Source organism: Vitis riparia, chromosome 17 (genome assembly GCF_004353265.1).
Source record: "Vitis riparia cultivar Riparia Gloire de Montpellier isolate 1030 chromosome 17, EGFV_Vit.rip_1.0, whole genome shotgun sequence".
NCBI classification, from domain to species: Eukaryota; Viridiplantae; Streptophyta; class Magnoliopsida; order Vitales; family Vitaceae; genus Vitis; species Vitis riparia.
The window spans coordinates 2796616-2816813 of NC_048447.1; the positions used below are offsets into that span (position 1 = coordinate 2796616).

Consider the following 20198-nt stretch of genomic DNA (forward strand, 5'->3'; position numbering starts at 1 on the left):
TGAATGAATGTTGAAAAATGAATTATTGGCCAAAATGGAAAGAAGCAATCCAAAATGAGATAAACTCGTTAACAAAACAAGAGGTATTTGGACCTGTAGTTCAAACACCTGGAAACATAAAGGCTATTGGATATAAATGGGTCTTTGTGAAAAAAACAAAATGAGAATGATGAAATCATAAGATATAAAGCACGACTTGTTGCTCAAGGTTTCTCTCAAAGACCTGGTATAGACTATGAAGAAACTTATTCCCCTGTAATGGATGTAATCACATTTCGATACTTGATAAGTTTAACAAGCTTTGAAGGACTAGATATGCATCTTATGGATGTTGTTACGACCTATTTATATGGGTCTATAGATACTGACATATATATGAAAATCCCTGAAGGATTCAAATTACCTGAAGCAACTAATCTAAAACCTTGAAACATGTACTCAATCAAACTACAAAGAGCTTTGTATGTATTAAAGCAATCCGAACGTATGTGGTATAATCGTTTGAGTGAGTATTTGTTAAAAGAAGGATATGTGAATAATTCAATTTGCCCATGTGTTTTTTTATCAAGAAATCAAAATTTGGGCTTACAATAATTGCAGTGTATGTGGATGATTTAAACCTTATAGGAACTCCTGAAGAGCTCACAAAAGCAACCAATTATTTAAAGAAGGAATTTGAAATGAAAGACTTGGGGAAAACAAGATATTGCCTCGGCCTGCAAATCGAGCATTGTCCAAATGACATATTAGTCCATCAATCGACATATATAAAGAAAGTATTAAAACGATTTTATATGGACAAATCACATCCAGTCAATTCTCCTATGGTTGTTTGTTCACTTGAAGTGAACAAAGACCCATTTCATCCAAAAGAAGAAAATGAAGAATTGCTTGGTCCAAAAGTACCATATCTTAGTGCAATTGGTGCATTAATGTATCTTGGAAATTGTACTAGACCAGACATAGAATTCTCTATCAACTTACTAGCAAGATATAGTTCTGCCCCAACTAAAAGGCATTGGAATGGGATTAAACATATATTGTGATACCTTCGTGGAACAAGTGACATGGGTTTATATTATTCAAAAGAATCAAAATCACAATTGACTGGGTATGCAGATGCAGAGTATCTTTTAGATCCTCATAAAGCTCGATCTCAAACGGGATATGTCTTTAGTTATGGTATAACGACAATATCTTATAGATCAGTCAAGCAAATAATGGTAGCCACATCTTCAAATCATTCAGAAATTCTTGTAATTCATGAAGCAAGTCGTGAATGTGTATGACTAAGGTCAATGATCCAACATATATAAGAAACATGTGAACTACCTTTCATCAGAGGCAATGCAACCATGTTACATGAAGATAATGCTGCTTGTATTGCACAAATTAAAGGAGGATTCATAAAAGGTGACAGAACTAAGCATATCTCCCATAAATTTTTCTATACTCATGAGCTCCAAAAGAAAGGTGAGATTGATGTTCAACAAATTCAGTCATGCAATAATCTAGCATATCTATTCACAAAGGCGTTACCTTCAACCACATTGAAAAAGTTAAGGTATGACATTAGAATGTGAAGATTGAGAAATCTACCATTTGAAATGTTGAGAAATCATAATCATGTTTACATGAGGGGGAGAATGCTAATATGGATATATTGCACTCTTTTTTCCTTCGTCCAGGTTTTGTCCCACTAGGTTACTGGCAAGGTTTTTAATAAGGCAGTTACCATATTCTTATGATCATCCAAGGGGGAGTGTTAGAAAATATGAGAATTTATCGGATTATGGGAACTTGTGGATGATCATCCATATTGATGTATATCTCTTTGTAGTCCCCTATAAAAAGGAGATACCTCTAATGAAAATCTATTCTATTCTCTTCCTACATTCTAATTTCTCTTTCTTGTTTTCTTCTCCTTCCACTTTATAATTTTACAACAAAACTAATAATTTTTTTTTATTTTTTTTAATAAAAGGGCAAGATTATTTTTCCTAAATAAAATTATGAGAAGATTTTTTTTTTTTTAAAATAAAAGGTCAATAAAATTTTGTTTTTAGATAGAATTGTAAAAATTCTCTTTAAAAGGCAATTTTTTTTTTTAATGAAGTTGTGAATAGAAATCTCAATTTAGTAGAAGTTAAGGAAAATTCTCTTTTTGAAGATAAGGTTGTGATTTTTTTTTTTAAAATAATTAAAGCAAAATTCATTTTATATCAAATTTATAAAGATTCCTTTAAAAAAATAAATAAATAATGAAAATAAGATTGGACCACTTTTGTTAATAAAATTGGAAAATCTGTATTTCTTTAAAAATAAAATTGGATAAACCATTATTTAATAAATTCAAAACCTTTAAAGACAAACAATAAATTTAAAATTTCTTTTAAGTCCTAATAAAATTGTAAAACTTTTCGGATAAAATATTTTTTTCATTAAATATTTTTTTAATAAAATCAAATAATAAATCATTTTTTGGCAAATAAAAAGGGACTAAAATAATTTTTATAAAATTTTTTCCCAAAATTCACTTTACTATTAATAATTTTTTTTGCATAAATAAAATTAGATTGAATTTTGATATTTTTATAAATAAAAGTGCAAAATTATTATTTTTATTTAATTGAAATATCTTTTAAGATAATATTAGAATTTTAAAAAAATTTAATTTGTAAAAAGACATTTTTCTTAAATAAAAATAATTTTTTTTTGTAAATAAAATTGTAAAGAATCACTCTCTTCCTAACAAAGGTAAATAAAAATCATTTCATTGTATATAAAATCAAATTCATTTTTTTTTTTATAAAATTGTTTTTAATAAATTCTTTTAACAATAATAAATGTAAATTTTTTCTTGAAAATAAACACAAATGAAATTAAATCAAATCATTTATTGAAATAAATTGAAACTTTTTGTTTGGAAAAAAAAAAATTGAAATCATTAATTCAAAATTGTTTTTAATAAACTCATTTGGAAATTCTTGAAAAAATAATTTTTTGAAAATTTTTTTAATCAGTTTAATAAATCAATTTGCATAATTTTCTTGTCGTTCTTTCTATACATTCTTGTAATATGTTGTTATCATTATTTTCATGTACATTTATTTGTATCATTATGTTCTTTGTATCCATGATTAATTAATTAATTGTCATTGTTTTGTTCATTTGCCTAATAGAGATCGTAGACATACAAGTTTAAAGGAGTGTTATGGCTATTGTATCTTCTCGACATCAAATTTGGACTCAATTTTTACAGGCATGTCTTTTCCAAATAAGGAGTCACAAAGTTTTCTTTCTTGTTTTGTTTCATTTTTAAAAATAAGTTAAAATAAATGATGACTATAACTAAAAAAAAAAAATTAATTTTTTCACAAATAAAAAACGAGTCTCGCCATTGAGTAGGAACACAGGTGAAAAGTGTGGTTCCACATATCTCATTGTTTTATAAATGTAACATGTTTTCAATTATCCATAACTTACTTTCAACATCATTTGTTCCTTACTTATAAATATTATTTAATAATTATTATTTTATAAAAAATTAATTTAATATTAGCATTATTTGTTTGTTTTATAATTTTCTTAACATTTCATTCAAGATTTTCGTATTTTTTTTGGGGTTAATTTTCATGATTTTGGCCATTTTGACTTACTTAAGTTCCATTGATATCAATAAATCAGAATATTGGCATTTCAAGTGGGACTATGCTAGGGTGTCAAATCTCCACTTACGAAAAGAGAATATATGTATGTAAAAAAATTATCAATTCGATATCTACGAAAAGAGAATACATGTATAAAAGGTGTATGTATATAAAAAAGTTATCACTTCTACCTAGGAAAAGAAAGAAAATAGTTAATGTTTTATATTAGACTCCACTTTCTAAGTCTCTTAGCTCCAAGGCCATCCAATGGGATTTGGGTGATTATCATGCATAAGGGGATCCATGCAGAATTTCACCAAAATCAGACTGCTCATACACACCATGTTTGGTGTAAAACTTTTTTTTCCTTCTCCTTCTTTCATAGGTGTCATACATCTTGCTGCTTGGAGATCCATTATCCTATAAGACCCTGAATCACAACAAAAACCACCCCAAAAATCAAAGCTATTTCAATTTACAGTTGGTTAATGAATAACATAAATAGTTTTACTGACTTTGATATAGTTTTACACCATTAAATTACCTCATCAATCAGGAAAACTTTGCAGTAACCAGGCACTGGAGTCCCTTGAGTTCACCATCTTCATCAGTTGCACCAAAATTCATAACCATTATTGATCCTTCCTCAGCTCCCAGACCATCTGTTTTTTATCAGCCCTCAAATGGGAAGCTGCAAAATCAATCCTCACAGGTCATGATGGACCCGTGCTTGGGAATCACCTATGGCGCATCAGAATCTTCAGATCTGCTATGATGACTATTAATACTTCTATGTTTCCACTATACTATTTCCTGGATTCTTTAAAACCTTTCTGCCTTTCTCCAAATCTCTCACCATGGCAACATCATCCCATCTCTGAGCAGCTGCAAATATATTACACAAAAGAGCATACCTCCCACCATGGTGTGGCTCCAAATCAATGAGACGTTTGCCAAGCTCTTCACCTAGCTCAACTTGGCCATGAATTCTACACGCCCCAACAAGGGCGCCCCATAACTCAGGATGGGGCTTCATTGGCATTTTCTCCACAAAATCTAGCGCTTCCTTAACGAGCCCTGCACGCCCCAGCATATCAACCATGCAACCGTAGTGCTTCAGCTGAGGTTTTATGCCATAAACTTGAGTCATCATGCTGAAAAGCCATCGACCCTCTGCGATTAACCCTGAGTGGCTGCACCCGGTCAACAACGCAATGAAGGTTATGGCATTAGGAGAAGGACCCACAAACTGCATTTTCCAAAACAACGACAATGCTTCCTTCCCACATCCATTTAAGGCCAACCCTGCTATCATTGAGTTCCATGAATTCACATTCCTTTCGGACATCGAATTGAAGACTCCTGCAGCATCAAGGATGCTCCCACATTTGCCATACATGTCCAACAGCACTGTACCTAATGTCACATTAATCCTCAGCTTCTTCTCTTTGATGTAGCTATGCAGCCACCGCCCTTCCTCCAACGCCCTCAGTTGAGCGCATGCGGAAACTGCACTGACCAATGCTGCTTCATTCGGAATCATCTTATCCCCAATCACCATCTCCATGAACAGCTCCAAGGCCTCATTGCACATCCCCAATTGCGAATACCCCGAAACCATTGCGCTCCATGATGCCGCGTCTCGGTCAGGCATTTCATCAAACAGCTTTCGCGCTTCGTTGATTCTACTGGACCCAGTATATCCTGAGATCATTGCATTCCATGAAACAGTATTCTTCAGCGGCATTAGATCAAACATTTTCCGGGCCTCATCAATCTGGCCCGAATTAGAGAACCCAGTGATCAATGTAGTCCACGACACAACATCAACCAAGCTATAACTTTCATCAAACACCTTCCGAGCAGATCGCAGTTCTCGAAAACTTGAATACAAGGCGATCATGTTGTTCACAACGAAGACGTCGCGGTCGAGCCCGAACTTCACGACATGGGCGTGGAGTTGGTGACCAAGGAGGCTCGTGGGTGAGGCGGAAGAAGATTTGATGAGGAAAGGGAAAGTGAAATTATCAGGAAAGTGGCCTGCATGCAACATGCAGACGTAGAAAGTGACGGAGTCGAGAGTTCTGGAGGAGGCCATGATGATGGTGTTGAACATGAAGGGGGACGGGTTGTGGGTGTGGAGGAAAATGGTTTTGGCGTGGGGGAGGTCGGAGGCGGAGGGGGAGAGGGCGGCGCAGGCGAGGAGGCGGGTGACGGTGAAAGGGTGGGAGGCGAGGCCGGAGATGATGAGGTGAGCATGGGCTTGATGGAGGTGGGAGGCGGCGGTGAGAGCAGTGAGGGCTTGGGAGAGAGATGGGTGGTGGAGTTGCTCTATAATCCTTGCTGCCATCTTCATGTTTTAGTTTTTTAGTCTTTTTGACTACTGATGTTTTGTGTTATAAACTTGTAATTAAAGAGCATTTTTAGAAAGAACGAACCAAATCGAATTTATCAAACTAGTGTTTTTTTTCGGTGGTGTTCAATTTTATGATGAAAAACAGAAATGTGGATGCCGAGGACTCGAATTCCAAAATATGGGCCTTGACTCAAGGTTTGATCCTGTGATTGATTGTATAAAATCTGGATTGACAATTAACTTGTCAAGCTAATATTTAATAAATTAAAATTTTATTTTTAAAAATATTTAGGGTTTGATTGACCATGTGGTTAATTAAAAAATAATTTTCTATTTTAAAAAATGAAATATTGTTTTAAAATATTCATAACGTTCTTCTCTATTTTCAGTTTTTTAAAATAAAACAAAATAAATAACAAATTAATAAGGAAATTTATTATTCTCAGCTGCTGACTTGAGTCGCTTTTTCCCTAACCCCAAATCAAAATCTGAAGGTATATAATTTTTATTTATTGTTCTTTAGTTTCTTTATTTGAAATATAGCACATCAACGATTTTGGAATATTGGTGGACTTGAACTTTTGTGTTGGGTTGTAGAAACCATGTTAATCCCAAATAACCATATGACCTACAAGTCGCATTGAATCTAAATGGAACTTACACCATATCTGGTTGCAAGTTGCATTGTTATTTTGGGAACTATACCTTAAATACTACCTTAATAGCCCTTAGGTACCACCTTAACGTACATTAGGTACTACCTTAACGGAGCTTAGGTACTACCTTAGTTAAACTTGGGTACTACTTGTCCAAAGCCTTGGAACTTCATTTGTAACCCTTAGAGCATGCCATTATGTGATTATTTAGTGTGTTCAATTGATTCACCTTTGGTATTTTTGGGACTGTACCTTAGGTACTACCTTAATAGCCCTTAAACACCACCTTAATCAACCTTTGGTACTACCTTAATCGACCTTAGGTACTACCTTAGTTAAAGTTAGGTGCTACCTATTCGAAGCCTCAAAACTTCATTTGTGACCCTTAGAGCATGCCATTATGTAATTATTTAGTGTGTTCAATTGGTTCACCTTTGGTATTTTGGGGACTGTATCTTAGCTACTACCTTAATAGGCCTTAGGTACCACCTTAATCAACCTTAGGTACTACCTTAACTGACCTTAGGTACTACCTTAGTTAAAGTTGGGTACTACATATCCAAAGCCTCGGAACTTTATTTGTGACCCTTAGAGCATGCCATTATATGATTATTTAGTGTATTTAATTGGTTCACCTTTAGTATTTTGGGGATTGTACCTTAGGTATTACCCTAATAGCCCTTAGATACCACCTTAATCAACCTTAGGTACTACCTTAATCGACCTTAGGTACTACCTTAGTTACAGTTGGGTACTACCTATTCGAAGCCTCGGAACTTCATTTGTAACCCTTAGAGCATGCCATTATGTGATTATTTAGTGTGTTCAATTGGTTCACCTTTGGTATTTTGGGGACTGTACCTTAGGTACTACCTTAATAGCCCTTAGGTACCACCTTAATCAACCTTAGATACTACCTTAACCGACCTTAGGTACTACCTTAGTTAAAGTTGGGTACTACCTATCCAAAGCCTCGAAACTTCATTCGTAAGCCTTAGAGCATGCCATTATGTGATTATTTTGTGTGCTCAAGTGGTTCACCATTGGTAGTTTGGGGATTTCTCTCGATTTCAACTAGTTGGGTAGTTATAATTTCTAATCAAATTTAGAAAATATGTTAAAACAACTAACTTTCTAAAAATTTTAAACTAAAATCTTTAGGTTTCTTGTTGAACTTGAAAATTCACAATTTAGTATTTTCTACCTTCAAATTTTTTGTCAACTGATATGTGTTTCTTACTGAATCCAAATTCTTCCAACTAGTTTCTAAATGATTGAGTTGTGGTGAGGACCCAAGATTGTTTATTGAATTGAGTGGTAGATGTGATGAAGTGAGGGTAGTGTCTTGTCTATTTCCTACTCATTCTCATTGCTCTTTTCTTCTTTGGTTGCTCAATTTTCTAACTCATGTTTTGATCCCAAAATTTGGTATTTCATTTCTATATAGGGTTCATTTGTTTCATGGAAAAATATGTTGGAAAAAATTTCTTTGTGATTATGGCTTGTTGATACATGCAATTGCATTACCGAACATGCTTTTCTTCATGTTGGAGTATGGGCATATTATGTCATTCTTCAACATAAGCATGGACAAATTTCCATAACCTATGAAGTTTAACTAACCAAAGAAGGGACAAAAAAGAAAAAAAAACAATATAATCCAAAAAAATGATACTTTATATACTTATATTGATTTTCAACCACGGATGATGAGTGACAATTCTCTTTCTGAAATGGTATTCTTTACATGTTTAATGGGATACTTCAAGGTGGTAGATGAGATTACTCTCATCAAAATTGTTAACTTTGAGTAAGCCTTTGGTATGTAAGCTTTTGATGGAGTATATTTGGTTCTTGACATATGAATTTCTACTTATTTATTGTTATTTATAATGCTTTTCGCAAATTATTTCTCCTTATAGCTTCAATGAGATGAACCTACAACAATGACCTAATACTTGATGAGGTTGAAAAAAGGAAAGGAACTGAAGCTTCTTATTTTCATCACAAAACTAAAGATTCTTAGTTTCATGACAATGGCCTAAGTGTCTTTTATTTATTTATTATTATTTTTTAAATTTGTTGCTATGCTCAAAATTTTTCTTCTTGTTTTGAATCATAAGAGGAGAAAACTTAATATTCTCCTTCCTGTCATGAGCCACAATTGTGATTTGACCTAATTTTTATGCTAGGATGAAATGGGGGAAGTTGATATTATGTGTGAAAGTTTTTTGTCCAATTGGATTCATGAGATAGGTGTAATTTATGTTTTACCTAATGGTCCATCTTCTAACAATTTGAGGAATGAAACTTCCTATTGGTTTCTTTTGGCGGTGCTTGTAGATGAAAAACAACATGACATTGTTATTTAAGAGATGCATGGACATGTTGTTTGCAGTTTTGCTTTAGGGTTGCCTTAAACTGGTGGGAAGAAAAGAAGTTAGGCGAGAAAAGTATAAGAAAAGAAGAAATAAATACAATAGAATTAAAGTCAATAAATTAATTTTGTGTTTATTTCAACTCATTTTAATTTTATAAAAATAAATTTTATATAAAGATTAAATAATTTTAAAGTGTTTGAGTTTATAACCTCTCTGAACATTGCTATTCTAGTTTTTTGAAGGCAAAAAACATCACTCCAAATGAGGTCAAAGATATTACTAAGAATAATAGTTTTGAAGTTACCATAGTTCTTAGAAATCCATCAAAAGTTGGCTATAGGATCTCTAGTCCAAACCAAAAGTAGCATCTCATTCTAAAAAATATTATCTTAATTCTCCACATAAATCTCAACTGGATAAAGATCTTTGATAAATCTAATCTGGTCAAGAAGTAGCACTATCATAAAGAAATCAAAACGTTGAACTCATAAAATAAAATAGCCACTTGAATTAAGAGGTCGTTTGACAATGATTCTAGAAAGTGTTTCTAACATTTTTAACACTTAAATTTTTTTATCATTCAAGTGTTAGAAATAGAAATGTTAGAAATGCTTTCTAGAATCATTCCCAAATGTCTATTTCTAACATTTCTAACACTTGAATGATAAAAAATTTCAAGTATTAGAAATATTAAAAGCGCTTCCTAGAATCACTACCAAACGGATTCTAAATTACACATCTTTGATATTTGAAAGTAAAATTTAAAATAAATCATGTTATATCACATATTTTTTTCAACCATGATGATGTAGGAATCAAGTGTTCGTTTGTTCTTTCCACTAATAGCAGTAACTAAGATACACATCATAATAAAAGAGAAAAACACCAACATTTCCAAAAGAACTAGTGGATCAAAATATTTGAATACATAGCTAGCATTCAAACTTTTACAAAATGATTAACAAGTAAATTCATGGCTGCACAAAGACTGCCACCAATAGTAATTAGATCATCAACTACCAAAGCATGATCACTAGGCTCAACTACTCCAACATGCATCTCAAGGCACTCTAGGCTCAGGGGATCTTGCTTTGGATAAATGCTGGAGAAAGTCAATTGGCACTTCTCTTGTTGCTTCTTGAATTTAGCTAAACTTTCTTGCTAGGCCATCCGAGCATAAAATTTATACTCAATAGTTAATACTCAAATTTCCTGCAAACATATAAAAGAATATTTTAACTTCGAGACATGAAATATTGGTTTAAAATTAACTCAATTTCAAAACCATGACTCCTGGAAAGTAGCTACACATGTTAATAATTGACAAAAAAATTAACTACTTAGTTATTGAGATATAACTAAAGTTATATTGAAAAGTTAACTAATTAGATATTTGGATATAACTAAAATTATATTAAATTGAAAATAAGTGATCTTCATAAAGGGATCATGCCTTAGTAGTATTTGCAATACCTACAACTTAATCAAATGGTATCCACACCGATATTTTCTTTTTCTTGGAGTAAAAAAGGCTAATAAATAATGTAAGATCCCACAATTGATAATCAACATGTCTGATAAAAGATCCTACTATCAATTAAAGAAATGTTACAATACCTTCTTTGCTATAGAAGTTAACCTAAAGTGTAGAACTCATAGAAGCCATTTCCTTTGGCCATAGAATATAACTTAAAAGGTAGAATTCATACATCAATTTCAAACTCATGGGTCTACACACACAATGAAGATGCATGATGCATCCAAAAGGTGTAGCAAGGCAAGAAGGCAAGGCTCATTACTTATCTAATAAGGTAAGAACTAACATCCTTTCATTTTTTGCCTGTTTTAAAATTGAAACAACTCCATTTTCTCACAACACTCAAAATGAAATTACATTAGTTGTGAATAAAAGATCATTTTAGGGCTACAAGAACATCCTTTCATTTTTACCATCATATACCAAGTAGACCATTTTTTTTACTGCCACGATCCAAGGTATGAACATGTTCCCTTAGAGGTAGTTTTAAGGCATGCTGAAATATTTAAGAATGAACACATTGGCAAACTCAAATAAAAAGGAAAGGAAACAACTTAAGAATGAATCAAAATATGAACGAGGGAATAAAAAAAATCCTTAACTCCATTCCAAAGAACAAGCTGTCATAATCCACTTCCATCACACAGTATTTAGTTTAGGATAGATTGATGAGTTGACAAACCTTGCATAATTTTTTATGTTGTTGCTTGGCAAAATAAGGCAAATTCAAGTCTCCATTCATCATTTTTAGTAAAAAATGCTTAAGTTTAGGTCCATCCATCCTTCATAAAAGTCCCCAAATCGAACATGCCATGAGTAATGGCTTTCACTTCTTGGCATAAGCCACATGTAGACGTTGATAAAAAAAATCTTAGTCTAACATGATCACTATGAAAAATGGGGTACTGTGTATTTATTACTATAAGTATAACCTCTGAATCTACTCAAAATCAAATGAAACTTGAAAAAGAAATCATCTGAACCATTCAGTGATTGATCTCTAAATCTACCTCAAATTGGTTCTTTGGCTTTCATCAACCCATCATATTTCCAACATTCATCTATAAAACAAAAAGAAATGTTTAAGATGGTACATTAGGTTCAAGGATTTGAAGAGAAAATTGAGTATTCCAACACAAACCACTAGATTCCTAATATTAGGGGTCTGCAAAACACTAATTAAAGAACCATAATTTCACATAAAAGAGGATTTGACAATTTTTTCATATGAAACTGTACAACTTGAGTTAAAATCTTCCTAAAAGTAAAAGATTGAGGGGTAAAAAAGGTTCTACTTAAAAGCATTTCTCTAGGAATTCTATAACCAGCTTTCAAAAGCATTTCATATTATGATAAGGGAATGCTTCTTAGATATAAAGTCCAATTCTGAAGCCAATGGTAGCTTTTTTTTTTTTTTTTTTCCTTGAATGTACTTAAAAATTTAAAAGAAAATGAAATGCAAACATAAATATTGAAATGTCATTAGAATATATTGTATAAATAAAAAAGTTTTGGATATGTAAGAATTATGATAGGTCATTGTATTTCAACTTGTAAATTTCTTACCTCCCGAATCCACATGAAATGGTAATTTGTGGGCCAGGACTTCTACAACTTTGAATTGTATGAGTATGCTATACAATTAAAGCCAAAAAATTATGTACAAAGATAACAAAGATGTAGAAATAGTGATGCTTACATTCACTATGAAGGAGACAAAAATAAAGAATCAATATTTTCGAGCAAAAACCAATCCTTAATCATTGTAAAAAGGAATGTAGTTAAAAATATTACATCAACGGTCTCCAAGCCTAGTTGTTGAGATAGGGATTGCACATCCTTCTTGCTCAATGCAGGCCTGTAGTTCCATCTAAACAATTAGGAATGCTTTGGAAATCATACTAAGAACAGAGTGAAAAATAATAATAATAATAATAAGAAGAGGGAATGTACCCAATTCTACTCCCATAAAATACTTTGAGAAAATAAAGAAATTAATTCCGACTCCTAATATGTTAAGGAAAATTAGAGTCCTTGATAAATTTCTTGACAACATCTTGAAATATTAGTTTTAAATGTTCTGGTAATGTAGTTTAAAAGAGACTCTGTACAGATATATTTTTTTTCTTAGGACCAATAGAGATTTTTTTAAAGGTAAATGACTTAAATTCCTTTGTCAAATGCAATATGAATCATTCTTGGAATGCATGAATAACCAATAAAAGAAGAAAGACACATTCCTAATTTGCTCAAGTTCTAAAAAATACTCTCTTATCTATGCTATCTAATTGAATTCAACTCAATAAAGCCTTTATCTCAAATATTCTTGAATTGCAAGGATAGTTAGACATGAGCAAAAAGACAAAGAGGGATACAAGAGAGTGTAGATATTTTGATATACATCAATAATATTAAGTTGTATCTAGAAACATAAAACAATAGTTAATATGAAGATTTGTTCAATCAAGCATCTAAAGTCTTTGATATGTAAGAAGAGAGTTTAACTGGCATCATATTTCTTTTCAAAATAAAAGTGCCCTCATCATATGACCATTTCAACATAAGAAACAAGAACCATCTTATCAACTTCTACCATCAATATTGTCAATTACCCTATCAAAACATTAAGAATGGGTTAAAGCCTTATTGGAGAAAGGAGGCTACATGAGAATGTTCATTTCCAAATCATATGTAGGTAGCGTACTAGACATAAGTCACAGAGTAGGATAAGTACTTTCCATAATATGTCCCGTAAGCTCAGATTGAACCCTATAAACTAGAGAGAACCATGATCCTAAATGTAAACCGCATCAAGACACAATTGAATTAAATTTAATTAGATTGTTCCTATAATTGAAACTTTGCATAGTTTAACACACAAATAGACTCATAAAGAGTGTAAACCTCATTACCTTGAGTCGATTCTTGAAAACCCTAAACCAAAGCAACAGAACAAATAGACACATCGTTCCAACACATTTGAAACCAAATTTCAAAATTTTGATATATTGTTTCTAGTAATGCTAAAACATCATGTAATAACTTGACCATCAGGCATTTGAGTATCAAATTACGAACACTACTTATATGATTCTCAACTCTTAGTTTACAGAACTCAATGAACACTGTTATGTAGATGCTTTAAATTTGAGCATAAATTGCAAAATAAAGTAGGTTTTTGGCAAGGGAAGTACTCGATTAATGTGAAGCAGAGAAGAAATTAAACAAGTTGTGGGTCTGAGTTGCAGAGAAACCCATAGATAGAGGAGCAGAGAAAGAAACAATGCCAATTTTCCCATGATTCATCTTCATCGTGATCCAAAATTCCTTTCTCATCTTCCACTCCCTGGTTGCAGGCCTCATCATAGGAAACAAATGGCTGAGACTTAGTAAATTGGGAGATGAAGCATGCTAGTTGTAGGTGTGAGAAGTTGCGGGAGGGACATGGACGAAGGTGGGAGAGAGAGAGAGAGAGACTCGGAGAGATTAGGGTTTTTTCGGATTTGGGTTTCAAAATGGAGCAGACCAGATGGAAATTTTTTTGTTTGGATTTTAGTGTCTAGTAGAGAAGGTGAACAAGGCAAAACGTTTTAAGTTTTTTCGGTTTTTTGGTTTTTTGGTTTTTTGGTTTTTTTTTTTTTGGTTTTTTTTTGTTTTTGTTTTTGTTTTGTTTTGTTTTGTTTTTAATATATGGAGGTTGACCTGGCAGGGAAGAGAGGGCATATTAGGCATTAAAAACCACCTCAGGCTGAAGTGCATAAAATCCAAAATATTTTGGGTTCAACATTGTAAAATTAAAAATGGTAAAAATGGGTTTTGATTTTCGTAATATTTAGATATCAGCAGCCCAAAACCTAACTTTCCCTAAGGTTATAAGTGTGGTGGAAAAAACATCAACATCAATTGACAAAATAATTCAAAAGGTTGAAAAGATTGAAAATGATGAGATAGGTGAATTAACTAGAATTGAAAAAGAAGAAAACAAAAAATCAATAAAAACAATAAATAAAATTCAAAATAAAAATAAAACAATAAACGCAATTTCTTCAAAAGTAGATAAACAATTTTTTATTTTTATTTTTATTTTTTTTTATGTTAGAGATAAAATAGATGATGATGAAACACAAAGCAAATATTTTCAAAACTTAAAAAAATATAATTCTCACAGAAAACATAAATAAAACTCTAGAAATCAGACATATGTAATACTGTATGGATGAAATATTTAATAGATTTAAAAATATTGAAAAACCCATAACTATTGAAGATTTGAAAAATGAAATACAAGAAATAAGAAAAGAAACAAATCAATTAAAACAATAAAATGAACAAATAAGAAACTTAATACCATATAAATAAGAAAATTATGTTGAAAAATCTAACAATCAAAATCTAGGAATAATAATCCCCGATAAACAAACTTCTATAGAAGCATTTATTAATACAATATCTAAAATAGATTTTCAAAGATGGCATACAAATATAAGATTAATAGTTAAAGGTTTTGAAGTAGAAATGGTAGCACATTGAAGATTTTGAAGTAGAAATGGTAGCACTAGTAGATTCAGGAGCTGATATAAATTGTATACAAAAAGGAATAATCCATATTCAATACTATGAAAAAATAGGTTAAGAACTTTTCTCTACTAATAGAAGTAAATTAGAACTAGAATACAAATTTCAAAATGTTCATGTATATCAAAATAAATATTGTTTTAGAACTTAATTTATGCTTGTACTTAACATGACTGAACCTTTAATTTTAGGAATTCCTTTTGTTACACTATATTTTTCCCTTTTACTTATCCATTAACTACAAGGGAGATACATCTAGTCCAAAGTGATTCAATAAATAAAAAGATAAATTTAATTCAAAATAAACAAGCTCACATAAAAATTTTATCAAAAGAAATTCAATACAAGAAAATAGAAGAACAACTTTTAGAAGATAAATTTTTAAAGAGAATACAAGAAATTCAAGATCTTTTTCAAAAGGAAATTTGTTCTGATATTCCAAATACTTTTTTGTTAAGAAAGAAACATGAGGTATATCTATCATATATTCCAAATTTTGATGAGTCCAAAATACCTACTAAAGGCTAGACCTATATAAATGAATGAAAAACTTCTAGAATAATAAGCAAGAAATTAATTCATTATTAGAATAAATTAATTATACCTTCAAAATCTCCTTGGAGTTGTGTCGCTTTTTATGTGTAAAATGCTGCTAAACTAAAGAGAGGTGCACCCAGACTAGTCATTAATTATAAACCTTTATACAAAGTATTACAATGGATAAGATATCCTATACCTAATAAACAAGATTTACTCAAATTATTTCAAAGTATAGTAATTTATTCAAAATTTGATATGAAATCGGAATTTTGGCAAATACAAATTAAAGAACAAGATAGATACAAAATTGCTTTTACAATCCCTTTTGGTTATTATGAATGGAATGTTATGCCTTTGGTCTTAAAAATGCCCCTTCTAAATTTCAAAATATCTTGAATGATATTTTCAATCCTCATTTTCAATTCATTATTATATACATTGATGATGTTTTAGTATTTTATGATTCATTATAAAAACATTTTGTGCATTTAAAAAGTTTTCTAAAGTAATCAAAGCAAATGGAATGACTTGTTTTGCACCAAAAATGAAATTGTTTCAAATAGAAATTAGATTTTTAGGTCATGAGATTTATCAAGGAGTGACAAAACTAATTCAAAGATCAATAGAATTTGCTGATAAGTTTCCTGATAAAATAAAGACAAGAAACAATTGCAAAGATTTTTAGGTTGTTTAAATTATGTTTTTGATTATTTCAAAGATTTAAGAATCATTTGTGAACCTTTATACAAAAGACTTAGGAAAAATGCACCTGCATGGATTAAGTCTCGTACTTAGTGAAAGAAATCAAACAAAGAGTCAAACATTTACCAATGGATTGAGCCTCATACTTAGTGAAAGAAATCAAACAAATAGTCAAACATTTACCATACCTAAATATCCCTCATCCTAATGCATTACTCATTGTAGAATCAGATCCATCTAATATAGGTTATGGAGGCATATTAAAACAAGAATACAATAATTAAGTACATATAGTTAGATACCATTTAGAGATCTGGATAGGTGCAAAGATAAACTATTCAATTGTAAAAAAAGAAGTTTTATTAATAGTTATATGTATTTCAAAATTTCAAATGATTTGATAAATAAAAAATTCCTTTTAAAAATTGATTGGAAAACTGCAAAAGATATTTTACAAAAAGATTTTAAAATTTTGGTTTCAAAACAAATTTTTACAAGATGGCAAGCTTTACTTTCAAACTTTAATTTTGAAATTGAATTTATCAAAGAAGAGTTGAATTCCCTTCATAACTTCCTTACTTAGGAGTTTTTGTAGGGTAAGGATCCTCCACCCTAATGGGTATTCTTGTTAAGCCCTCACTTCTTTCATTCTCCAAGAAAACAAAAGCCTTATATGCCATGACTTCAAATGTTCCAAATATTCCTCTTTCTTTTCCATTAGAAACATCAAATTCCTTGCAAGTCTTGAGTCCAAACCTTCCTCCTTGTCAACCTTTAAAAAGCTTTATTCAAGCCTCAAAATCAAATTCCAAAAGCCTTCCTCTTAAGAGTTAATCCATTCTTAATACTATTTCAACACTTCCTTCTTCCTCATATTTTCCATTCAGTTAATATGTCATAAAACCCAAAACATTAGAAATTGCTTTCATTGAGCCCAAGTCAATTATGAAGAAATTCCAAAAATCCTTCTTTATATCTTTCCTCAATGAGTCAATTTTGATTCAAATGATCATTTAAAAACTCGTCAATTTTATGAGTTTATCTTGGTTGGCACTGATTCAGTCGAGATTGCTCATAATATTGATAGAAACAATCCTCAGAGAATTGCATTCTCTAAATATCAAATTTTAAGAGTCATGATCATTGCTGATTGGAATAAAAAACCCTTCACTTGCAAAGTTTTTAGTTAACTTTTCCAACCCATGAGCTTCAATTGTATAGACTATATGAATGCTTGGTACAATATGTTTTATTTATAAAGCTATCAGTATTCGTGGTTTATTCAATTTTCAAGAGGTTGTAGTGCCAAATTTCTTGCTTGGTTTAAAAAATTGACATTCTTTGGTTTACTTAAGTCAATATTTCTTCCAAAGATTCAAGAAAAATACAACTTCTATAAGAGCAAGACTACAACTCATTCTCTTACTTGACTAAGGTGGTGTTTGTTTTTTGGCTGAATAGAAAAAGCCAAAATATTTGGCTTTTTCTATTCAGCCAAAAAACAAACACCACCTAAGACTCCTGACTTTTTGCTCTAGATTAAGAATTCCATGGATTCTTAGTTGGAATTTTATCAAGAAACAAGAACAACCTCTTTCTTTTCCTCTATCTATCTTCAGAGAATTTACCATCAAATAGTGGGACAAATTCAATCAAGATTTTGTGTCAACAAAAGATTTTACAAATAATTTTGAGAATAAGATCATCAAATTCAAAAGATTGATTCAACAAGTTTCTCTTCTCAAGAGCCAACTGATCAATTGATTTTTTTTTTTGTTTATTGCATCAAAACATAATTTATAACCTAATTCACTATTTTAGAGTAGCTTGTACTTGATAAAAAATGGTTTTAGTACAACTACAGTAGTATAGTGGTTTTTAGGTGTCATCCACTAGGATAGATTATTCTCAACAATTAAGGCTTAAATGAGAGAAAGAAAATGGTTGTAATCAAGTGAAACTCATGATGAAAAATCAAAATAACAATAATTTTTAATTGAAAAGAACAATAAAATGTAAAACATGAGAAAATTAATAGGAAAAGAAATTCTCCAAGTTAGGATTTTCTAGAAAACAATTTCCATGGTGAATAAATGTTGAATTTTTTTTTCATCAAGTTAGATTGAAAACTAAATTCTCTTCTAAACCGATTTTAGATTTAGCTTTAAGTTTAGACCTAATTTCTCTTCAAATTAGGTTATTTGATCCAAAAGATCAATTTAAACTATATATTCAATTCATCTTAAATCATCTTCCAATGATTCATACAATGCAACTATTCAATCTCATTAAATTTAGCTTTAAGAATTTAATGAATCTACCTAGTTTGCAATTTAATAGTCATTCAAGATAATTTGAAGAGAAAAATCCCCAAATTTAAATAATCAATCAATTTGATCAAATTACCTTTTCAATTCAAGCTCATTTCTCTAATTCACCATGGATCTTGCCTTTAGATCCTCATTTCTCCAAGAAAAATGAGAATTAGTCACTCATGCGTGGAGATTTGGTCTCACAAGGCATGTTTGGCTAGTGATAATGGAGAATTCTATTAAGACAGAGAATATAGAAAATTCTACAATCAAGGTTAAGTGGACACTTGACATCATCTAAAAGGTCTTTCGAAACTTTCTCCATTTAGCAATCTAAAGTTTAACAGAAAAAATAATCATTTTGTAAGAGCTCAACAATTTGGCATGGTCATGCAAAATTAGTGGAGTAACATTAGTAGCAATAGCTTTTTGGACCATTTCGCATGACTGTGTGAAATTTTCACATGTTTATTTGAAATTAGCTTGAAAATTCTCCTTAGCCTGCAACACAAATCCCTCTACTAGTCCATTTCGCACGAACATGTGAAATTTACTAGCAAATTCTCCTTAGCCTTCAACAAAAATCCCTGTTCTGGTCCATTTTGTACAATTATGCGAAATTTTCACATGATCATGCGAAATTTTGCTTAAGTTCCTCTTTGGTACTTCATTTTCTTCTTTTAATCACACTTTAACTACCTCCAATTGACTTTAAATCCCAATCCAATTACATTGCTTTTTCCTCAAAGATTATTTACCCTCTTTAATTTCATTTTTTTTGTCACTCAATGCATCAATATCACCTTGAAATAGCTTCAAAACTTCACAAAAATCACTAGTATCTCTTGTAAGGACAACAATTTATTAATTGGGTATCTTAGGCATAATTACTAATTAAAAGGTATGAAATTAATTTAGAATTATTATTTAAAATGTGCTATTTTTGAGTAGTAATCATTCCCCCTAACCAACACATTGCTAGTCTCTTAGCAATGACATGATGAAAGAAAGAGAAAAATATTGAAAAAAAAACTTAAAAAAGAAAACTAAACAACTTAATTAGAAAATGTTTTTGAAAATCCCATGGCACAAATGGTTAATAATAAAACACATCTCACCATCCATAGGTGTCATCAAAATCACAAACTCATTTACTATCTCTAATAGAAAAGATATCATGCAAATCAAAGTATCAAAGGCACATCAATTTTCATATCTCAAAATGATATTTCCAAATAAGTCTTGAATATAATTAAACTAGCCCCTTAATATATTATTCAAAACTAATCCTCCTTCCAACCAAGCTCAATTTATCTCAAGCAACAAAAACCGCTCTCCCATAGGTTAAGAATGCACTCGTCTTTTATTATTATTATTATTTTCAAAGGCCTTATTGTAGGAGTGCAATGCTAAAAGCATAGCCAAGTATATGGTCCATATAGTAGGGATTCATTGATGACTCCCAATCATAAGGCATAGGACACCAAGT

The 20198-nt window shown here is 31.1% G+C and overlaps 1 protein-coding gene across 1 annotated transcript; it reads right to left on the reverse strand.

Moving 5' to 3' along the window:
* Positions 1–3782: 3782 nt before the first annotated feature.
* On the reverse strand, positions 3783–6007 carry LOC117905037 (pentatricopeptide repeat-containing protein At5g66520-like). Its single transcript, XM_034817904.1, has 2 exons — positions 4195–6007; positions 3783–4080 (listed from the first exon to the last, which is right to left on the reverse strand). Exon 1 carries the CDS (start codon positions 6004–6006, stop codon positions 4441–4443), a length of 1566 nt encoding a protein of 521 aa, XP_034673795.1. The 5' UTR covers position 6007; the 3' UTR covers positions 3783–4080; positions 4195–4440.
* Positions 6008–20198: the final 14191 nt, after the last annotated feature.